General features: G+C 40.7%; 1 protein-coding gene across 1 annotated transcript; it reads left to right on the forward strand.

The window, feature by feature from the left end:
* Positions 1-3,931: 3,931 nt before the first annotated feature.
* On the forward strand, positions 3,932-13,349 carry kcnk18 (potassium channel, subfamily K, member 18). The gene is made up of 3 exons (XM_056394745.1): positions 3,932-4,326; positions 4,542-4,688; positions 10,423-13,349. The coding sequence occupies exons 1-3, from the start codon at positions 4,098-4,100 to the stop codon at positions 11,256-11,258; spliced, it is 1,212 nt and encodes a 403-aa protein (XP_056250720.1). The 5' UTR covers positions 3,932-4,097; the 3' UTR covers positions 11,259-13,349.
* The last annotated feature ends 4,475 nt before the right edge of the window (positions 13,350-17,824 follow it).

A 17,824-nucleotide genomic window follows, 5' to 3' on the forward strand; every position in this document is an offset into this window, starting at 1 on the left:
TCTTTTCCTGTTTACAAAATACTTCCTCGTCTTGAGATGGTGCAATCATTTTTTAGATGTGTTCCATCTCTGGCACCGATCACACTGGGTAGATTGGCAATTGCCATGAAGCTGCTTCTCTGAAGTTAGTGAACATCTAAAAGAAATTGTATGAATTGTCCTATGATGTCAGAGTGCATTTATTGTTTGGTGAATAGATTGGCTTTTCTCTGTTGCCAAGTAACGCAGCTTTTCCAAACACTTATTTCACCCAAACTCCACAACCATCATTATTCCCTCATGATTGAGTCGTATCTTTTAAGTAATTCAATGTAAGGTTTCCAAAACACTGTGACGTAGAATGACAGCAGGCCTTTAAGATTCTTTGTGATTTGGTCTTAGTGAGTTAGGAGTCCTCTCCACTAACTTTAACTTCTCCCAGACTAAGGTGCTACTTTTAGCGCAATGGAAGGAAAAACTGAAGCTCTAGGAAACACAGGGGAAAAATGGCTGGAACAAAAACAGACAGACTGTCCCATTTCAGAGGCTCGTTCAAATGTGTCCTTCTTTTCCTGGGAAGCTTTGATGTGTGGTTATATGTACATCAGCTACAGTTTAGCTGTGGAGAGTACACCTGTAGCAGGTGCAGCCGTTGACCCATCAACACACAACTATACATCTGCCTTTAAGTTCCTAACTTAACTCTGGATGTTTGCGAAACTGCCCCATTCATCCACTGTTTCATTACAAACCTTTATCTTGGTGCTTCAATGTGATGAGGGAACTTAAGACACATCTCCACCCACACTGTGCTGGTGTAAGACCACCAGCACTTGGCTTTCAGCATGGTCCATGTGTGCCATGCTCAAACTGTCATGTGGTGTTGTCCTTAAAATTAGCCTAAAATATACACACAGTCAAAAATGATTTATCAGCCTGTGTGAGATTTCCTCCAAGTTCACACTAATACAAACAGAGATGACTGAGCGTGCCTTTAAAAGCTTTGTCTGAGACATGGAGTCGAGGGCCAGGACCAACATCACTGATGACTCGCTGCTTTGGTATGGTGTCAGTGTTAAATAACGTGATGAGCAGAGGCCAGAGCAGCGTGACTTTGATGGCTGTTTACTTTAAACACAACTCCAGCAGAATGTTTATTCCACTGACGCTGAGCAGACATTAGGGTTGTTCAAGTGGAGCGTTTTAGATGGAGACGCCAGAAGTCTCTGGACCTCCCTGTGCTGGATTTTACCTCTGTTACACCAATTATGGTCATTATGAATGAATTTGAGTGAGAGGGACACTACAGACTTTATCATCAGTTTAAATAAATAAATATTGAATATATAAATATTAATAACCTTCAGCTCCATTAGAAATAATAGATAATAATGGATAATAATTATAATAATTACTGACATCTGAATCTGATCACAATTATTAAGTTATAAGCTGTGACTCTATAATATCATTGATCAATTAATGTCTTATACATAGTTTTTTTTACCTGTTCACCCATTAATTACACTAAAATACCTTCAAAATGGAGTCTACATCACTGTTTTCCTCAGAGTTGATTCAATAAAAGTTCATGTTGATGATTCTCTAACTTTTAATAAACACCCAGTACTTTGGTCTATGACTAAATACTGAGTAACATCAACCACACCGCTTTTTGTGTAAAGCTGGTAGATGGGAGCATTTGTACATGTGTTCATGTTTGCTGTAGGCTCTTGTTGAATTTTCTTCTGAATTCTTTGGGTCAAATCCATCAGGTTTATGGTAGCATGAGCTGTGTCCCAATTCAGGGGCTGCATCCTTCGGTCTACAAAGGTGTGGTCCTCCATCGTCGTATAGACCGCAAAGGTTGAACCAAAATGAAACAGTCTGGTCTATGGAGGATTACCGTTACCTTACCGTTGCGTCACAAAGCTCAGCTCCTGTCGCCTGGCAACCTTGACAACATGTAGCTTTTTTTTCACAAAAACTTGATGTTTTAAGGCCCTTGATTTTAACAGTTGTACCGTTAATTGTTTTGTCTTTCAAATGCCAAAGAATTTGGCCGCAAAGATGGATTTGATATGTTTCTCTAATTTTCCTTCTGAGATAACTATCGCTATTAATCTATTGTATTGACAAGTGTTCATTGTAACTGTGTGAAATACACATTACTTTTACTTTTACGTTTACATTTAATCATTTGTTAGATGTGTTTATCCAAAGAGACTTACCGGTGAGGGACACCAGTAAAGCTTCAGAGCAGTAGGAGACCTTGGTATAAGGACTAAGTTCAGTACTACATCTATTTAATAAGTGAAGCAGATCAGGCAAAGCAGTGCAGTGAAAGTTCACAGTGCGGCCAAACAAAAGCAGGACAGACATGAGGTAAAGTTAGAGGAAAGAGACTAACAATAAAATAGACTTCAATAGAAATAAAAACAACTGAGGAAAGTAGAACCAGTAAAAAACAATAAAAGGATGACAAAAAGATGACATCATACAAGCAAAACTGGGTTTTAAGAAGTGATTTAAAACAAGTCACTGATTCTGCTTTATCTCTTCCTGATTGCAAGAGTCAGTCACCTTTAGATTCAAGCCTCAACTTTGGAACTTTGGAGGTTGAATGATGGATCCAGGTGGGCGGGGCTTTGGGCGTGGCTGAGGGCGGTGACTGCTTTGTTGTGACATCACAAAGTTCCAGAAGTCCTGACGGCTGGTTTTAAGGTTCAGTTTCTGAATACAGGCCGTGTGCATTTCTCTGTGGACTGAAGCTTTGATACTTTCACAGTATTAATATAGAACCCAGACCTGCTGTATAATCAAAGGACATATGGACAGAGACCTTTAGACTATATGGAGCTTTAACATTTCTGTTACGTAGCTCTGGGCCAGGCCAGGCTTTAAAAGTGATCAGTAAAATCTTAAAATCAATGTAAACGGACAGGGAGCCAATGAGGAGAAGCCAGTACTGGGGAAATGGGATGTCTTTTGAAACCAGTAAGAAGCCGTGCTGCTGTGCTGGGAACTAGTTGGGCTGTTGTATTACATCAGTCCCTCCAGTGCTTTCAGCTAGTGTCTCTGAAAGTGTCAGTTTTCTAATAACTCTTCTCTAACGTGGTGTGAGGCCGTTTAAATGATCAACTCAATAGACATCCACATTCTATAAGAATATTTGTTAAACTCAGTGTGAATCTTTGTCTCCATAGTAAACTGAATAATTTCACATACAGTCAATCACATGTTAAAGGCTGGCACCCCAAATATAATGCGTCGGAGTGTTTCATATTCTTGAGGTATTTACAGGAGGCCCCAGTTGTTGTCTGACTCTGACCCGCAACTGGCCCTCACATGATTCACTAAATATAGACATCCTGCAGCACCTGTTGCCCCCTGGTGTTTTATGGAGGACAAGATCATTTGTTTTTCGAGATGAAGGGGGTGTTATTACTTTTACTTCAGTACAATTTTTTGGTGTTTCTATTGGGTGTTTCCATTTATGCTACTTTATATTTTAACCACATTTCAGAGGGAAATATTATTGTATTCTTACACAGTTGTATTGATTGATCTTAGTTCCTGCACCTGTTGCCAGTCTGCATGTTGATGGATGGGATAAGCTGGGAGAATGGGATCTTATTCCCATGAACAAAAGTAAAAATACGGCTTTATGTGGAATCTGCTGTATTCATGATAAATGGTTTTATTCTAGCTGTATATGTATTCAGCTTCACTTCAATTTAGTATTGACAAATAAGTCAGTGTTTTCATAAAGCCTTCAAACTGATCACATCAGTGTTGGTCTGATGCTGGTAAATGTTTGTGGAGGCTGTCAGAGCCTCTGTCAGGCTTCCCCAGGACCTCAAGTAGTCAGAGGGGGAGTGATAGACTGTAGAGTCAATAAAGGATGTCCCCGGAGGCCTCAGCCCAGTTTCTGTAATGCGTGCATAGACTGTGTATGTGGTGTGGTCCTGCCTCAGCTGCCTCCGCACTCATTGCGCACACTGAGCTGACGGACACACATCCGCTCTCTACACACACTGTTGGAGCTGCAGTGGAACAAGTGGACGCGGGAGAAGAAGAAGTATTAGAAGAAGAAGAAGAAGAAAAAGGAGAAGAAGATGTCACTGGCAGTGAAGAAAGGAATAAGCGCCAAAGCCGAGTCCAGAAAATGCGCTGCGCGTCTCTGGAGGCTCTTCCCGCACCTTCTGCTGTGTCTGTCTCTGGTCGCTTACGCTGCGCTGGGCGCGCTCATGTTCCAGTACGTGGAAGGAAGCAGCAATTCCACCACCCAGACGGAGTACCATGAGTTCCTGGGTCAGATCGTTCGCACCGTCCAGAACCTCTCCGGTAAATGGCCACAGATATCTGTTGAAGTAAAACTTTAATAGTTCATTTATGTCGACATGTGTGGACTTTTCTTTTGAGCTAACACAGAAGATGAGTTTGGACTAAGGCATCCTTCCTTCCTTACCACAAACAACAAGCCCATATATAAATATTAATAACGGCTCAGTACTCCCTAATGCATGTGCCATGCATCAGTGTTTCCTCTGTATTTCCAGATAACGCCTCCCTCACGCATCAGCACATACTGCAGGAGGTGGAGAAAAAGATGAGTGCCAGCTTCAAGTCGATCTGGCTCCAGAGGCCTGACAGGTGGAATTTCTTTGGCTCCATGTTCTTCTGCTGCACTGTGTTCACAACAATTGGTAAGTCAGAGGGATGATCATTCATTCAGTGGGCTCCACCTTCCCATACAAGTCATTATTTATTTGCCATTCTTCTCTCAGAGGGTTTTTATATTGCTCTGTTGTGGTCTGTGACTTGTGGTTTGGTGCACTTTAGTGCTAATGACTATGAGCTCGGCTCCATGTATTGAGTAAAAATGCTTGCCTTGTATTACTGAGGCCTAGTCGGTGCGTACAAAGCAGTCGGCAGTGTGTATACATGAGAGGAGATCTGGTGTTTCTCATTGTAATACTGTACTTTATACAACAACCACTGGAACCTGTGTTTACTTTGCTAGTAAACGTCCAGTTGCCCCAGTTGCGGGGCAGCACAGCCTGAACTATACTACTGAACTATTGTTATATTTGTGGATCAGATGACTGTGTGTATAATGTAACAATGTAATAATGTAACATGTCCTTTCAGCTCATCGGAGACTCTAACCTAACTTTGGTTCTCTGGTACTTTAAAGGTCCCATATCGTGAAAATTACTTTTGGGTTTTTTATTTACTCAGTTGTGTAAAATAAAAGCTGTGAAAATATGAAGTTGCAAGATTGCTTTACAAGCCAGTAAGAATTGGATCCGGTTTCTATGTCACTAAAACCAGAAGCAGCGGCTGGAAGCTGAGTTGTGTGTGTTAGGGTGAGATGGTATAAACAAAGTTGTCATAAGTTCAGGACAGATCATTTTTCTGTGGGCTTGACAGTTTTAGGTACCACTAGTGTTTTAACCATAGACTGTAAATAAAGATGGACACAGCCTTTGTGATGTCACCCATAGGTTTCTGAAGAGCGGTTTTGAAGCTCAGCGTGAGCCATTCCATCGTCACCATCTTGCCAGTTCCTGACTCCGCCCTCAATTATGCAGAACTTTAAGCCCAAGGCTCAGAATATCTGCCATTGTCGTTATTTGGTGTGAAATGCTCCAAGTCCAAACAAGTCATATACCAATGCATCCTGGATAAAACGGGCGGAGCGGGAACATGTCCTGATATTTGATCTATACATGAGTAGATGCAGACTTTGAACTGGAACAGTACTCTGGCTGAGACTGATGACTTTTCACAAGTCCACAAGAACATAAGCAGAGAGAAGAATGCAGAGTGAGAAAGGGCTTCAGTGTTGTATCAATATTTATCAAGGTGACTTAGAAAAGAAGATGGTTGTCAGAATGATGTACTTCTCTAGCCTCTTTTAGTTATCACTCAGGAGATGTAGCGTGAGCAGCACATTAGCTTCAGTCCTCCCTCTGTGTATACAAGGATGTGTTCAGGTACAGTACAGAACGTAGGTCAGCTGTGTTCAAAACAAAAGGAAAAGTGTAAAAATATGCTTCGTTCATGCTGTTTACGTGCATATAGCATGAACAAAACACAAGCCGTCACACAGCCTGTGAAGAGGGCTGAATGACTGAACCAGTCTGAACCCATTCAGAGTTTGCAGCAGCGGAAAAATAAAATTCTATTCAAACCTTTTGTGATAAATTTAGTGTGGAATGATGCTAAATGTGGGCGGTGCAGCAAATTGAAAACAAGGAATTACAGCCATAATAGCAATGATGTTTAGATGATGTGATATGTTTGAATCTCAGCAGTAAAATTAAACTTTACTGAATTGAAGTGTTTGGCTAACTCGTTAGGAAATATATGGACATTTGTCTGATACGTTATGAATTATTGATGAATATTGACAGAATATTTTGTGGAAACATGATCTTTGGACCTCCTCCACATCTCTAAGAATCCATACAGTTTCATGACAGTCTGCTCAGTAATTGTTGAGATGCTTTTCTCCGGAAATGGAGCATATTTCCACTGCACACAGTACAGACACATCATTATCGCATTACTTACTGACTAACGAGCTGAGATCCTAAAAAAAGTTGACGCTGCCTTCGTTCCTGGTCTGTCTGTGTCTCATGATCAGATGGCAGCTGCTGTTTGTGGATAGCTGGAATAACTGAGGATCAACAGGCCTCTGGCCACTGCCTGTCAGTCCCTGTGGGGCCAATGCCCCATTCACAGTTTATTAGAAGACACATCTTGTTGGCATTGTCTGGAAGTGCTCAGGTATTTAACTCATTGGAACAATCTAAAAATAATGAGAACCCACAGCCATTCAGCTGCAACTGGCCGTTCATCAGGTATCTAACACCCTGTTTACACCTGGTGTTAAAATGGGATCTGTATCCAGATTATAAATGATCTGATCTCACCTTTGAGTTTACACCTGGTGTTTTTAATGAGGTTTCATTGTCCTCACTGACGTCAGATCTTTGTCCTCCAGAGCAAAAACTATGTCATTTCAGGTGGTGGCAAATCAGCTGTAGTTGTCAAAGATTGCATTAACACCTTGTTAAGATCCAAACACAATGCAAGCCGCTAGTGTTCAGGCAGATCCAATAACATTTTGATCACAGTGTCTTTACACCTGACTGCATTTTAATACTAGGTGTGAACAGGATCTAAGGATCTGTAGTAATGTGCTTGTGTAGACAGACTTCAGAATGTATTTACCTCCACATCTGGGATTCAGATGAACCAGGGTCTGTGCTCTGCTGTCAGCTGACCATTGACCAGTAGTAATCAGCAGGGAGCTTCAACACATGGTTGTGGATTTTACCAGTGGAAGGAACTGATTCTGCTGCAGACCTGCTGACAAACATGATTTGTCATTGTAGTAATTTTGAAACTATATTGTCTTTGTGCATTTTTTAAAGATTTTTTGTGACTGCAAAAGGCTAAAATGATATAAATCTATTTCAGGATCCTTCATAATGCGTAAAAGCCTTATGACAAATAAAACAAATCTCCAGATCTGGGACTCGTGAATAATCTTTATTTTATTAGTACCATGGAGGTTATGTGTTCACCCATGTGTCTTTATTTGTCAGCAAGATTACACAATAATTACTGAACCGAATGCACTGAACTTGGTGGAGGGATGGGACATGGGCCAGGGAAGAACCCAGTCAATTCTGGGGAAGATGAAGTTCATTTACTATGACTTTGAGTTTTTTTCTATTAAGCTTGGTGTATGTCGGGCACTGAGTTGGTAATCTAGAAGATTCCTGGTGGGCCGCGCTGGAGCAAGAGAGAGAGAGAAGGAGAGAGATGGATAGCGCTGTGTCGTGGTGATTCAGTTCAGTCCCACACAGGAACAGACGGGCAGAGCAGCAGAGTTTCATAGAGTAAGCGTTAAGCAGAAGACAACAGGAATCTATTCTTAGTTTATTTAGCAGGATAATGTTGTACAGCTTTGTTTTCTGCTCTGGTTTCATCAGTTATTCTAATACTTTAATTAAAGTCCTCAGTGTACAGTCTCAGATCTACAGAACTTAAAGAAGGAGAACAACTACTAAAATTCAATATGTCTGATGTTGTATTTACTATTGTACTGTTCAGTCTGAACTCTGACCTCACACTCTCTATAGCTGCAAACTTATTCACAGTAAAGTGAAAAAAGAACTAGTTTAATGTGCCGTTGTTCTATTTTCTTTGTTGTTTATCCTCTGTTTACTACATGATTCTTATAAAGTGTGACACTGGCCGTATGTGATGGTGTCTCCAGACGACTTTTGGTGGGTCAGTCCAAGTCCAAAGTCCCGGGCTGGTTGTTACTTCTGCTCCTTCCCTGGTGTCTGTTGTTCTCTGCTCTGCACTCTACTGAACACATCTTCTAGTTTTTTTTTTTTTTTTTTTACATATGTGGCACATTTATATTAAGCAAATATCTGAAGAGCTGAATGTCATTCCCTCCCTGATTTTCTTGCATAACATTAAAAAATAAAGCAGCAATGATGATGCAGTGTGTCTAAGCAGACAGTTAGCAGCAGATGATAGTACACCTATTATAACCATAAGAGACTTAACTTGGACTTGGACTTGCAAAAAATGACTTATATATAATACAGTATTTTCAGTTGTTCCATCACTTTGGTTTAGACTGAAATTTCTTCTGTAAAGAATTCTTCTCTATGTTTTAAATACTTTGTTAATTTATCTATTTACGTCTACTATCTGGAGTTGATTTTTCCGAAATGATTTAATGTGGAGAAGCCTTGTGAAGATACATTAGTCAGTCTGCTACCTACATACTACATATACATGGTTAGTGGTTAAGGGAAGCCAGCTAATGGCTAATGGCTTAGCAGCAACAGGAGGCGTTGTCCTCTCTCAGAGGAGAATAATGTTTACATCACCACAAAAAGCTCATTAGAAGTTGTTAGAGGTTAGAGCCACTCTCCTCTGTGTTGTCTTGTTAGTTACTTTTGAAAAATGAAATTGATCATTTAAGTTCCAATGGGAAACAATTCGTCGTTTAAAAAAATCCAGCATTTCTTAATTCATTACCATGCATGTACATTGGAACCTTGAATACATTGGATGCCTCAAATTCTTTACTATCTATCTGTATTTTTATTTATTGGAAGATTAGTTGACAATAATTTTGTGAACATTTTAGTCTAGTTTTAAAATCTGCAAACAGCCATCAAACAAGACGTCAGTATGTATTGCAGAGAGGGTTTCTGCGATTAATTCAAGCAATTACATACATGAAAGAGGTTTAAACAATTAAGTCTGTAAAAGATGCAACAACATTAGCAAATCCAATGCAATCCCTGTACAACAGCGCTGCAATAAGTTCTACTCTGATAACTTTCTGATTTGTTTGACTGTGATTTTATTCTGTAATGTTGTAGGCCTTAGTGCTGGACTGCGTTATTCTCATACAGTTAGTGTTTATTATAGGTTGTACAACACAAACTTCATATAATATGCTCTTCATTTCAGCACGATAGCATGTTTAACACTGCAAAATAAACAAACTTATCTAGGTAAAGGTTAGCCAACTTAGCTGGGTAGGCTATTAACTTTTCAATTAAGTTAATTCTCCATGTGCAGGCAATGTAGCAAAGCCCCATTGTTGTGAGATGCTAATACATAACATTACCATCCTTAGTATTTGGCTTAATTCAGCTTTAAAATGAATGTACCATTTAAAGTCTTCACATTACCTCAATATCTGTGTGGTGCAGTGTTATATGACGTGGTGTTGTGTGAGGTACCGATCTACAGTCAGTGTATTACCTTTAGAGAAGCAGCAGCAGCGGTACAGAAGCTGAGTGATGAGCTGCTGTGGACAGGTTCAGCAGAAAATCTTATCTTAGCCACTTAAAAAATACCCACAGAAAAAAAACTGTTGAAATCAACTGATAGTGGTGAAAATATTCAAAATACATTGAACACTTAAACTGATATTAGTCTTTTTCTGTGGGTATTTTTTAAGTGGCTACAATACGTTTTTCTGCTGACCCTGTCCACAGCAGCTCATCACTTAGCTTCTGTATCAGTGCTCCTGCTGCTTCTCTAAACTGAATATACTGCAGGTAATACACTGACTGTACGTAAGTACCTCACACAACCCCACGCCAGATAACCTGAACTTTAAGGTGTCAAGTTTGTGATATTCTTCCCAGAGACTTTGTAGCTTTTCAACAATATTGTTCAGGGATTTAAACACAGACATCAGTTTCGTCTTGGTTGTTGACGAATATGTCTTGTTAGAATTTTGGTTCATGAAATTAAAAGTAAAATTCATATTTGCAGATCTGTTCAATAGTCTTTGATGTGATTGCTGAGGTTAGATTAACATGGCTTTGTCTTTAAATCCTACATTTACTAAAGTGTCCATTTTCTCTAATATTGTTGCAGGGTATGGGGAGATTTATCCGGTTACCCTGCCTGGTAAGGTGGTGTGTGTCTTCTATGCCATGGTGGGCATCCCCCTCATGCTTCTGGTCATCCTCGATGTAGGAGACTTCCTTGCTCGGCTTATGTCCAGAGCCTACGTCCACATTCACACCCTCTGCAAAATCCTCCTCTCCCGCACCCGTTCACCGTGGAAGGCTCATAAGAGGACGGTGGAGTCGAGCCACTGGGCCCTAAACGATGGTACCTTTGTTTTCAGTCATGATGTTGTGATCCGTGAACCGCTCGACATCCGGCAGGTGATGCACAGCCAGGCAGACGTACGGCACAAGTCCATCCAGCTCCAGGACAACAAGGAGATCTTTGAGAAGATTCTGGCCAGGGAGAATTTACTCAGAAAGGGCCCACTGCTCAGGACCCTCTCCTGCCCAGAGCTGGACCGGCTGCCACCACCACCCAAAGGATACACCATATGGGACTTCACAGGGTTAGGGGATGGAATGGAAATGTTGGATGTCCCTTTTGTGCTGATCCTTTTCATTGTGTTTGCCTACATTTTCTTTTTCGGTTTGATTCTGCCGTTGTGGGAAACAGAATTCAAGGGATTTGACCCCTACTACTTCTGCTTCATCACGCTCACTACCATAGGTTTTGGTGACATTGTGCCAAATCACCCCAAGTACTTCATGCTTACTTCACTCTTCATCATTGTTGGCATGGCCATCATGTCCATGGCTTTTAAGCTGAGCCAAACACGAATTGTTAGTTGCTACCGCCAGTGCATCAAGTTCATCAGCAGGGGAAACGTGGAAACTTTCAAAAATGAAGAGAATGACTAAATGACCAGAGAATCTCTGCCTCATGTCCAAGAGTTGTGCAAGCTCACAGTCCTGGCTTTGAAACAGGCCCAGACCGGAGTCTGAAGGAACTTGTCCAGTGCACTCTTTGTGCTGGTTGTTCGGTTACAAGCATGAGCAAAATAAAAAATGTGCATGTGCCAAACGCTTTTGCCCAGTACAGTGCAATATTCAAAATGATTCCTGTCAAAAGGAACTTCAAATTCTGCATATCTAGGTACAGTATCTTGCCAAGGAATGACTATTAGTTGTGCTGCAGCAATTGTACTGCTTTAAAGTACTACAGTGGACGGACACAGTAGTTTAGTGTTTACTCTGGATTTCTTACCACCTGCTAGAAAAATTCAATAAAATGCCTTTTAAGTTCAGCTTTGTTGGTTTTTTTAAATTCACATTATAACATAGTGTCAAACTAACATCATTACATTTTCTAGACTGTAATATTAACCCTCAAGTTATGGTGAGGGTTAGGCATTCAGTTCAGATGGTTATGGTTAGAGAAAGGGGCTCAGGGCTGCATTATCTCAATGGCAAGTCCCCACAAATATCATAAGACAAGGGTGTGTGGGACATCAAAGGCATGCAGCAAAGAGTCCAGTCGGCTGGGAATCGAACTTGGTACTCACTGCTCAGGACCTTTGCACCTCCATGGTATGTAGGTGCAACGGTGCTTATTAATTGAAGGTGCTGGAATGCCATTCCCTTTAACACCCACTGATATGCCTAACCTTTGGGACCTGCCACCATGAATTCCTGTATGCTGTCACCCCCCAACTCATCCATCAGTTCCCACAAGTATATTTCCCAATTTGAGTCAAGACCCCCATCTGTGGTGACATCGACCAGGCTGAATAGAAAAGTGTTCCAAATAACTGTATGCCTGTAGACTCTGTAGCTGCTATGAAGACGACATCCACCTCGTTTGCAATACATTGATTGCTGTAACTCCACTTCAAAACTTCCAAAGTTTCTAGTTTGGTTTGGGTCTGATACTTCTCTGCACAAACTTACCCGAAAAGCTGTGGAGACACAATCTAGACATTTTATCTGGGTTTTGATGGCGTCCAAGCAAATTCTCCTTTTAGTATGATACTGATTTACTTCTCCCTGCTTTTTTGATCCTTTTACTCAGATGGGGCCCCCTCCTGTGTGCATGTAGTTGAATATTAAGTTGCTTTTTCTATCAAAGTGCCACAAACACGCATGACATGATCTTTGTTACCCAATAACCCATCTCCAAGATCTTGTTCAATTCAGTAGTGACCAAAACCTCCGTCAATGCTCTGACCCCATCACTGTGCCCAGATGTGACCCTCTTGAAAATTTAGTTTGGCGTTCAGACAACAGAGGGTAGGAGCTTACCTGCAGATGCTCCGTAAGGTCAAACAGGAAAATATAGCTCAACCTCAAGGTGCACATCCTACCACCTAACAAATCATTGCAGGGTGACAGAGCCTGGGGAATGTGATTCAACCCCTGATGGGATTTTTTCATCTCCACCCACGTATGACGATCGATTTGACCCCCTGATCAGACTGTTACATCTGTCATTTATCCTTACAGGTCACTTTCAACTCCTTAAAGGTGGTACCAGTCAGAGGAAAGGTGTCATGAGGTTGAGAACAAGATGGACAACCTAGAAAGTGCCACACATATTTCAAACCTTTAATCTTGGCAAAACCATCTACAAAAGACCGCACCAACTGTTTCATTTAAAGCGTGTTGAATGACGATGTCTTTGAATTTGTTTTGAAATGATGCCTGTAATCGAAAGTATTACTAGCCTTTCAGAAAGTAGACACTGGTGGTGCAGCTGAAAGGGTCCACGCTTGTCTCTTCAATATACCCTTTCCTGAACAGTGTACAAATGCACCCCTACACACTGTCTAGTACCAACCCTCTTTTCCACTGTAGTGATGCAGTTGATGGCGTAAACATTAAGCAACGGGTAGAGCCCCTTGTACTTCAAATGGGCTTTGGAGCTGAAACCGTCCCTTTGTTTAATCAACAAAGCCTGTCAGCATGGAGGTAAAGCACATGGAAAGTGTTGTTGAAATCTTAATAAAGATATAAACTCAGGGCTGTCTTTGTGGTTTTTATTCAACACAGCATTTGCAAATGGACTGAAGCATACAGAGATCACAGGTCTCCACAGCAATAGCAAAGTTTTACAGTTACAAGTCTCAACCAACGACCACTGGACACTGCGCTCATGGGTTAAGACAGACTGTGTGGCAGCAGAAAATATTAAAAGGGTTTTTATATGTATTCTCAATTGTGACCACTAGGTGGAGCCAGAGACCACATAATAGGCACACATGAGGCTCTGTATCAGATCTTATACTGAAAATGTCATGATATGTCAATGATATGACTGTCACATTACAGTTATGTCCTATTTTCAGCAGGTGGTTCTGTTACTATAGTGTAATATTAGTATGTAGATGTCTTCAGTGCGAGACTGTCATCAAACGTGAAATTTGGGGAAGATTGGACAAAGTATCATAGAGTTATAACCACTTCCTATATTTCCATTAGGTGGCGCTATGAGTATTACTAAATATGAGCATGCAGGTGTATTCACGGCGGGAATCTCATCAAACCCTTAAAATTTCTGCCTGTTTCAGCCTGCATGCTGGAGTTATAGCAACTTCCTGTTTCATGGCGAAAGATTGAAATTCTCCACGCCGCCACGGGCAGGTCATTTGACGAAAACTCAAAAGCTCTGCAATGTACAATTGCATTGTTGGAGAATGAACCAACAATGATCTTGGAATTGCACAATATGTCACAGACATAAAGCCACTTCCTGTTTCGTATTTAACTCGCCGCTAGAGCCACGACCTTCAGTGAAAATTTAAAATTGACATCCATGAAGTATCAGCATCTGCAACAAATTTTTTTCTGATCCTTTTTTTTTGGGCCAGGTCAACTCTCTAGGAATAATAAATGAAAAAGAAATCAATATCACATGTTGAAATGAGGTGGTGCTATGAATTACTAAATATGGACATATAGGTCTGTTTAGGGCAGGACTCTTATCAAATGCTGGAGTTATAGCGATTTGAATTTTCATGGCGAAGGATCAAAATTCACCGTACCGCCACAGGCAGGCTGTTCCAAGAAAAGTCACTGTTTGACCACAATGCATAATCAAGTTGTTAAGCATTTCCTGACCATGGTTGGGTCAAGATATGTTCAACCTGCTGAGAGCACTATATCAAAGTGTGAAACATCGCACTTCCTGTTTCCAAAAGGGGGCACTATGAGTATCACTGAATATGAGCATACGAGTTTGTTCAGGGTGGGACTTTTATCAAACACAGAAAGTTTGAGGCAGTTTGGACAATTTGTGTTGGAATGAGAGCGAGTTGATTTTTCATGACGAGGGATCGAAATTCGCCACGTCATCAGGGGGTTCTACAGCTAAAATTCAAAGCTTCGCAATTACCTTCACAAAGGTCTTAAGATGACACTCAGCAACCATCATGTCAATCTGATGAATTCACTAGGAGGAGTTTGTTACAGTATGTGACGCCCTCAATTATGCAGAACTTTAAGCCTTAATAAAATGTAAACAGGTGAGTTATATAAAGTAAAGTAAAGTTGGACATTTTAACATGGGAGTCTATGGGGATTGACTCACTGTTGGAGCCAGACTCTAGTGGTCATTAGAGGAACTGCAGGTTTTGGTTCTTCTGTGTGGCTTCATGCTTCAGCTTGGAGATTGATGCTCGAAGCAAATTGATGGTGAAACGTTTTTTTTCTTTGTTCACCATTTTTTCACAGTTTCTTTTGTTAATTCTGACTTGAAGGTTACAGATCACCTGCTCAATTATTTGTAGCTCACCTTCTGCCATAACAGACATTGGATTGTTCAATGCGGAGCGGGAGCTCCTTAAAACCAAACAAATCTGTGTCAACACCACCACATTACTATGCAGTTACTCCTCTGTCAACTCCAGCTGTTTGACATTTGACATCTATGGGAATCTTCTTCATGACACTGTTCCCGGAGGGGAAGAATTGTGATTGGTATTTTAATCTGCATTTCCCCCTTAACTGTATTAACTCAACAGATTGCTGTATGGGCCAGCTGACAAATGCCATCACTCTTGACATGACTACCTTGTATGGCACTATGCCAAGTTAAAAGTAGACATGAACAGAAAAATGCGAATGCACATACAGCAGTGTAGGCGCCACAAGTTCTGTAGGAGTGAGATAGAGTTTTATGACCCCAAAGATGGTATTAGGAATGTGCTGTATTTTCCTAATACATTCGTCCACCCCCACTGACTGCTCACCTGGTTCTGATCCTCCTTCTCGCTCAACCATGTCTCCAGCCTGCTCCCTAATGGTCCTGTTGCTTCCCCACGAACTTTCGTGGTTGTGTGTGTGTGTGTGTGTGTGTGTGTGTGTGTGTGTGTGTGTGTGTGTGTGTGTGTGTGTGTGTGTGTGCGTGCGTGCGTGCGTGCTTTACTCACTTGACCCACGGCTCTCCCCGGGGCCCACCCCAGACCACAAGCAACTACTCATCTGTTTATTAACCTGAGCTATACTGCTGCTCATCCTCATTCCTGCGAATAAGTCATTACAGTCTTACCTGTGGTGTTTTGTGCTGCAACACCTGTTACTCTGTCTGATAAAGCCTGTAACAGTATCTATTGCTTCTTTAGCTTCTTCCATCAATGAATCACAATCATCTGAATGTTTCATGCATTAAAAAAAATCTATCAATCGAAGAACACAAAATTGAAAAAGAGAGAGAGTTTGTGTGTGACTAGAGATGGTGACATCTGCTGGGTGGCCATTGGTATAGTATATGTAGGCAGTGGTGGAGGAAGTAATCAGATCCTTCACTTTAATAAAAAGTATGCATACAGATGTAACAAGCCTTCAATACAAATAGAAACCTAGTAAAGTAAAAGTTCAGAGTATTAGCAGCAAAACGTAGTTAAAGTAAAAGAGCTGTCAAATAAATGGAGTAAAAGTAGAAAGCTTAAAATGGAAATACATAAGTACAGTAATTAAAGAAAAAGTTACTTTTAGGGCAAACTGTGTCTCACTGCAAATGCTTCATACTGAATAAATTAATTCTACTTTTTAAACACTTAGTGGGTGAGGATGTCTCAGAGCTGATGGTGCTCTGCACCCTCTAGGGTTCACTGGGTTGCTCTCTCTTGTGTTTCTGACCCACAAATAGAGGATTCCTCAAATCTGACTGGGCCTGATGGTACTGGAGGAATCGGAGCACTGAAGCATAGGACGACTGTCAGACTGGAAGTGTTCGAAATAATCCAATAGTTCTGACATTTGCAATATGTTAGATTGATATAAAGATCTTTGGTTCAAATACCCACTGTAATCCGACTCATACATAACACTACAAGCAAAAAACCGCTCCCCCACACTAAGCTGTGAAGTCATCGGAAGCAGCGAATAACTTTACTAATATCACCCTCAGAAGTCTGCTGGTCATAGCTGGTCAATTTGTACTGTTATGGTTTGCAGGGAAAAGGACCCAATTGCAGAAAGATGCAGAGGCAAGTTGGATAAGTGAAGTTGCTCTTAAATGAGGGATGAGATATGAGAAAAAGAATTGCACAAGTGGATATTGGCAGCAAGGAGTCCATGAGGTCAGATAACAGAAATAAACACAAGGAAAACAAAGGAGCTAAATCAGGAAGAAAATAGATGTCAGGAAGTAAAACAATCAACAGATACAAAAGGTAAATAATATCAAAATAAAATAGGAAATAATAAACAGAATCCAAATAAAGATTCACTAACAGGGGCAGATATGACCGGATTAGATTTGGAGAGATTGCTCTTAGACATATCTCAGGGTGTAATGGAGGAGAAGCTCCATGAGTTAGGATGAAGTGCCACAGATCCCATCCCAAGAACCTGCCCTTTACTAAAACACATCCAAAACAATGGGAATGGGAAATTGCCGTTAAATCCATGTAGGTTGGAAGGAGCGAGATAAAGAAGAGATGTAGAAAATTGAATTAATCTATATCTTGAGTTTAGTGTACAAGTAAGACTATTGCTAGATAAATCTGTCCACAGTACTGGTCCCTTTCTCGCCTCAGTCTCCATCTCTCTGGTTTAGAAGTTGACAGAAGACGTAAGAGGGTTTTGTTGTCAACCTGGGTTGACTGTCCTGAAAAAGAAGTTGATGACATCTCAGCTAGTTTCCACTGTTCTCAAAGGTTAACCCTTATAAAATTTCATAATAAAAATCAAAAAATAAAATATTTTTTGACGCACATGAAAATTCCATCAAATTTTCTATTCTGGTACAAGATATGGATAAACCCTTTTTCACACAAGGGAGTCTTGGGTGACGCAGAATCATATGACTGACACATGCACAGGATATGATGTCATTGACAGACAACAAATGAAATAGAGTGTCGAGCATGATTAAAGTCACAGATTTCTCTGGTTTGAGAATTGATGGAAACATTGTTTTTAGACATCTTAATGTGGAAAAGTTACAGATTATAAGTTTAAAGTTATAGCAAGAGTTGAGCTTCTGT

This window comes from Seriola aureovittata, chromosome 14 (assembly GCF_021018895.1).
Source record: "Seriola aureovittata isolate HTS-2021-v1 ecotype China chromosome 14, ASM2101889v1, whole genome shotgun sequence".
In the NCBI taxonomy this organism is placed as follows: Eukaryota; Metazoa; Chordata; class Actinopteri; order Carangiformes; family Carangidae; genus Seriola; species Seriola aureovittata.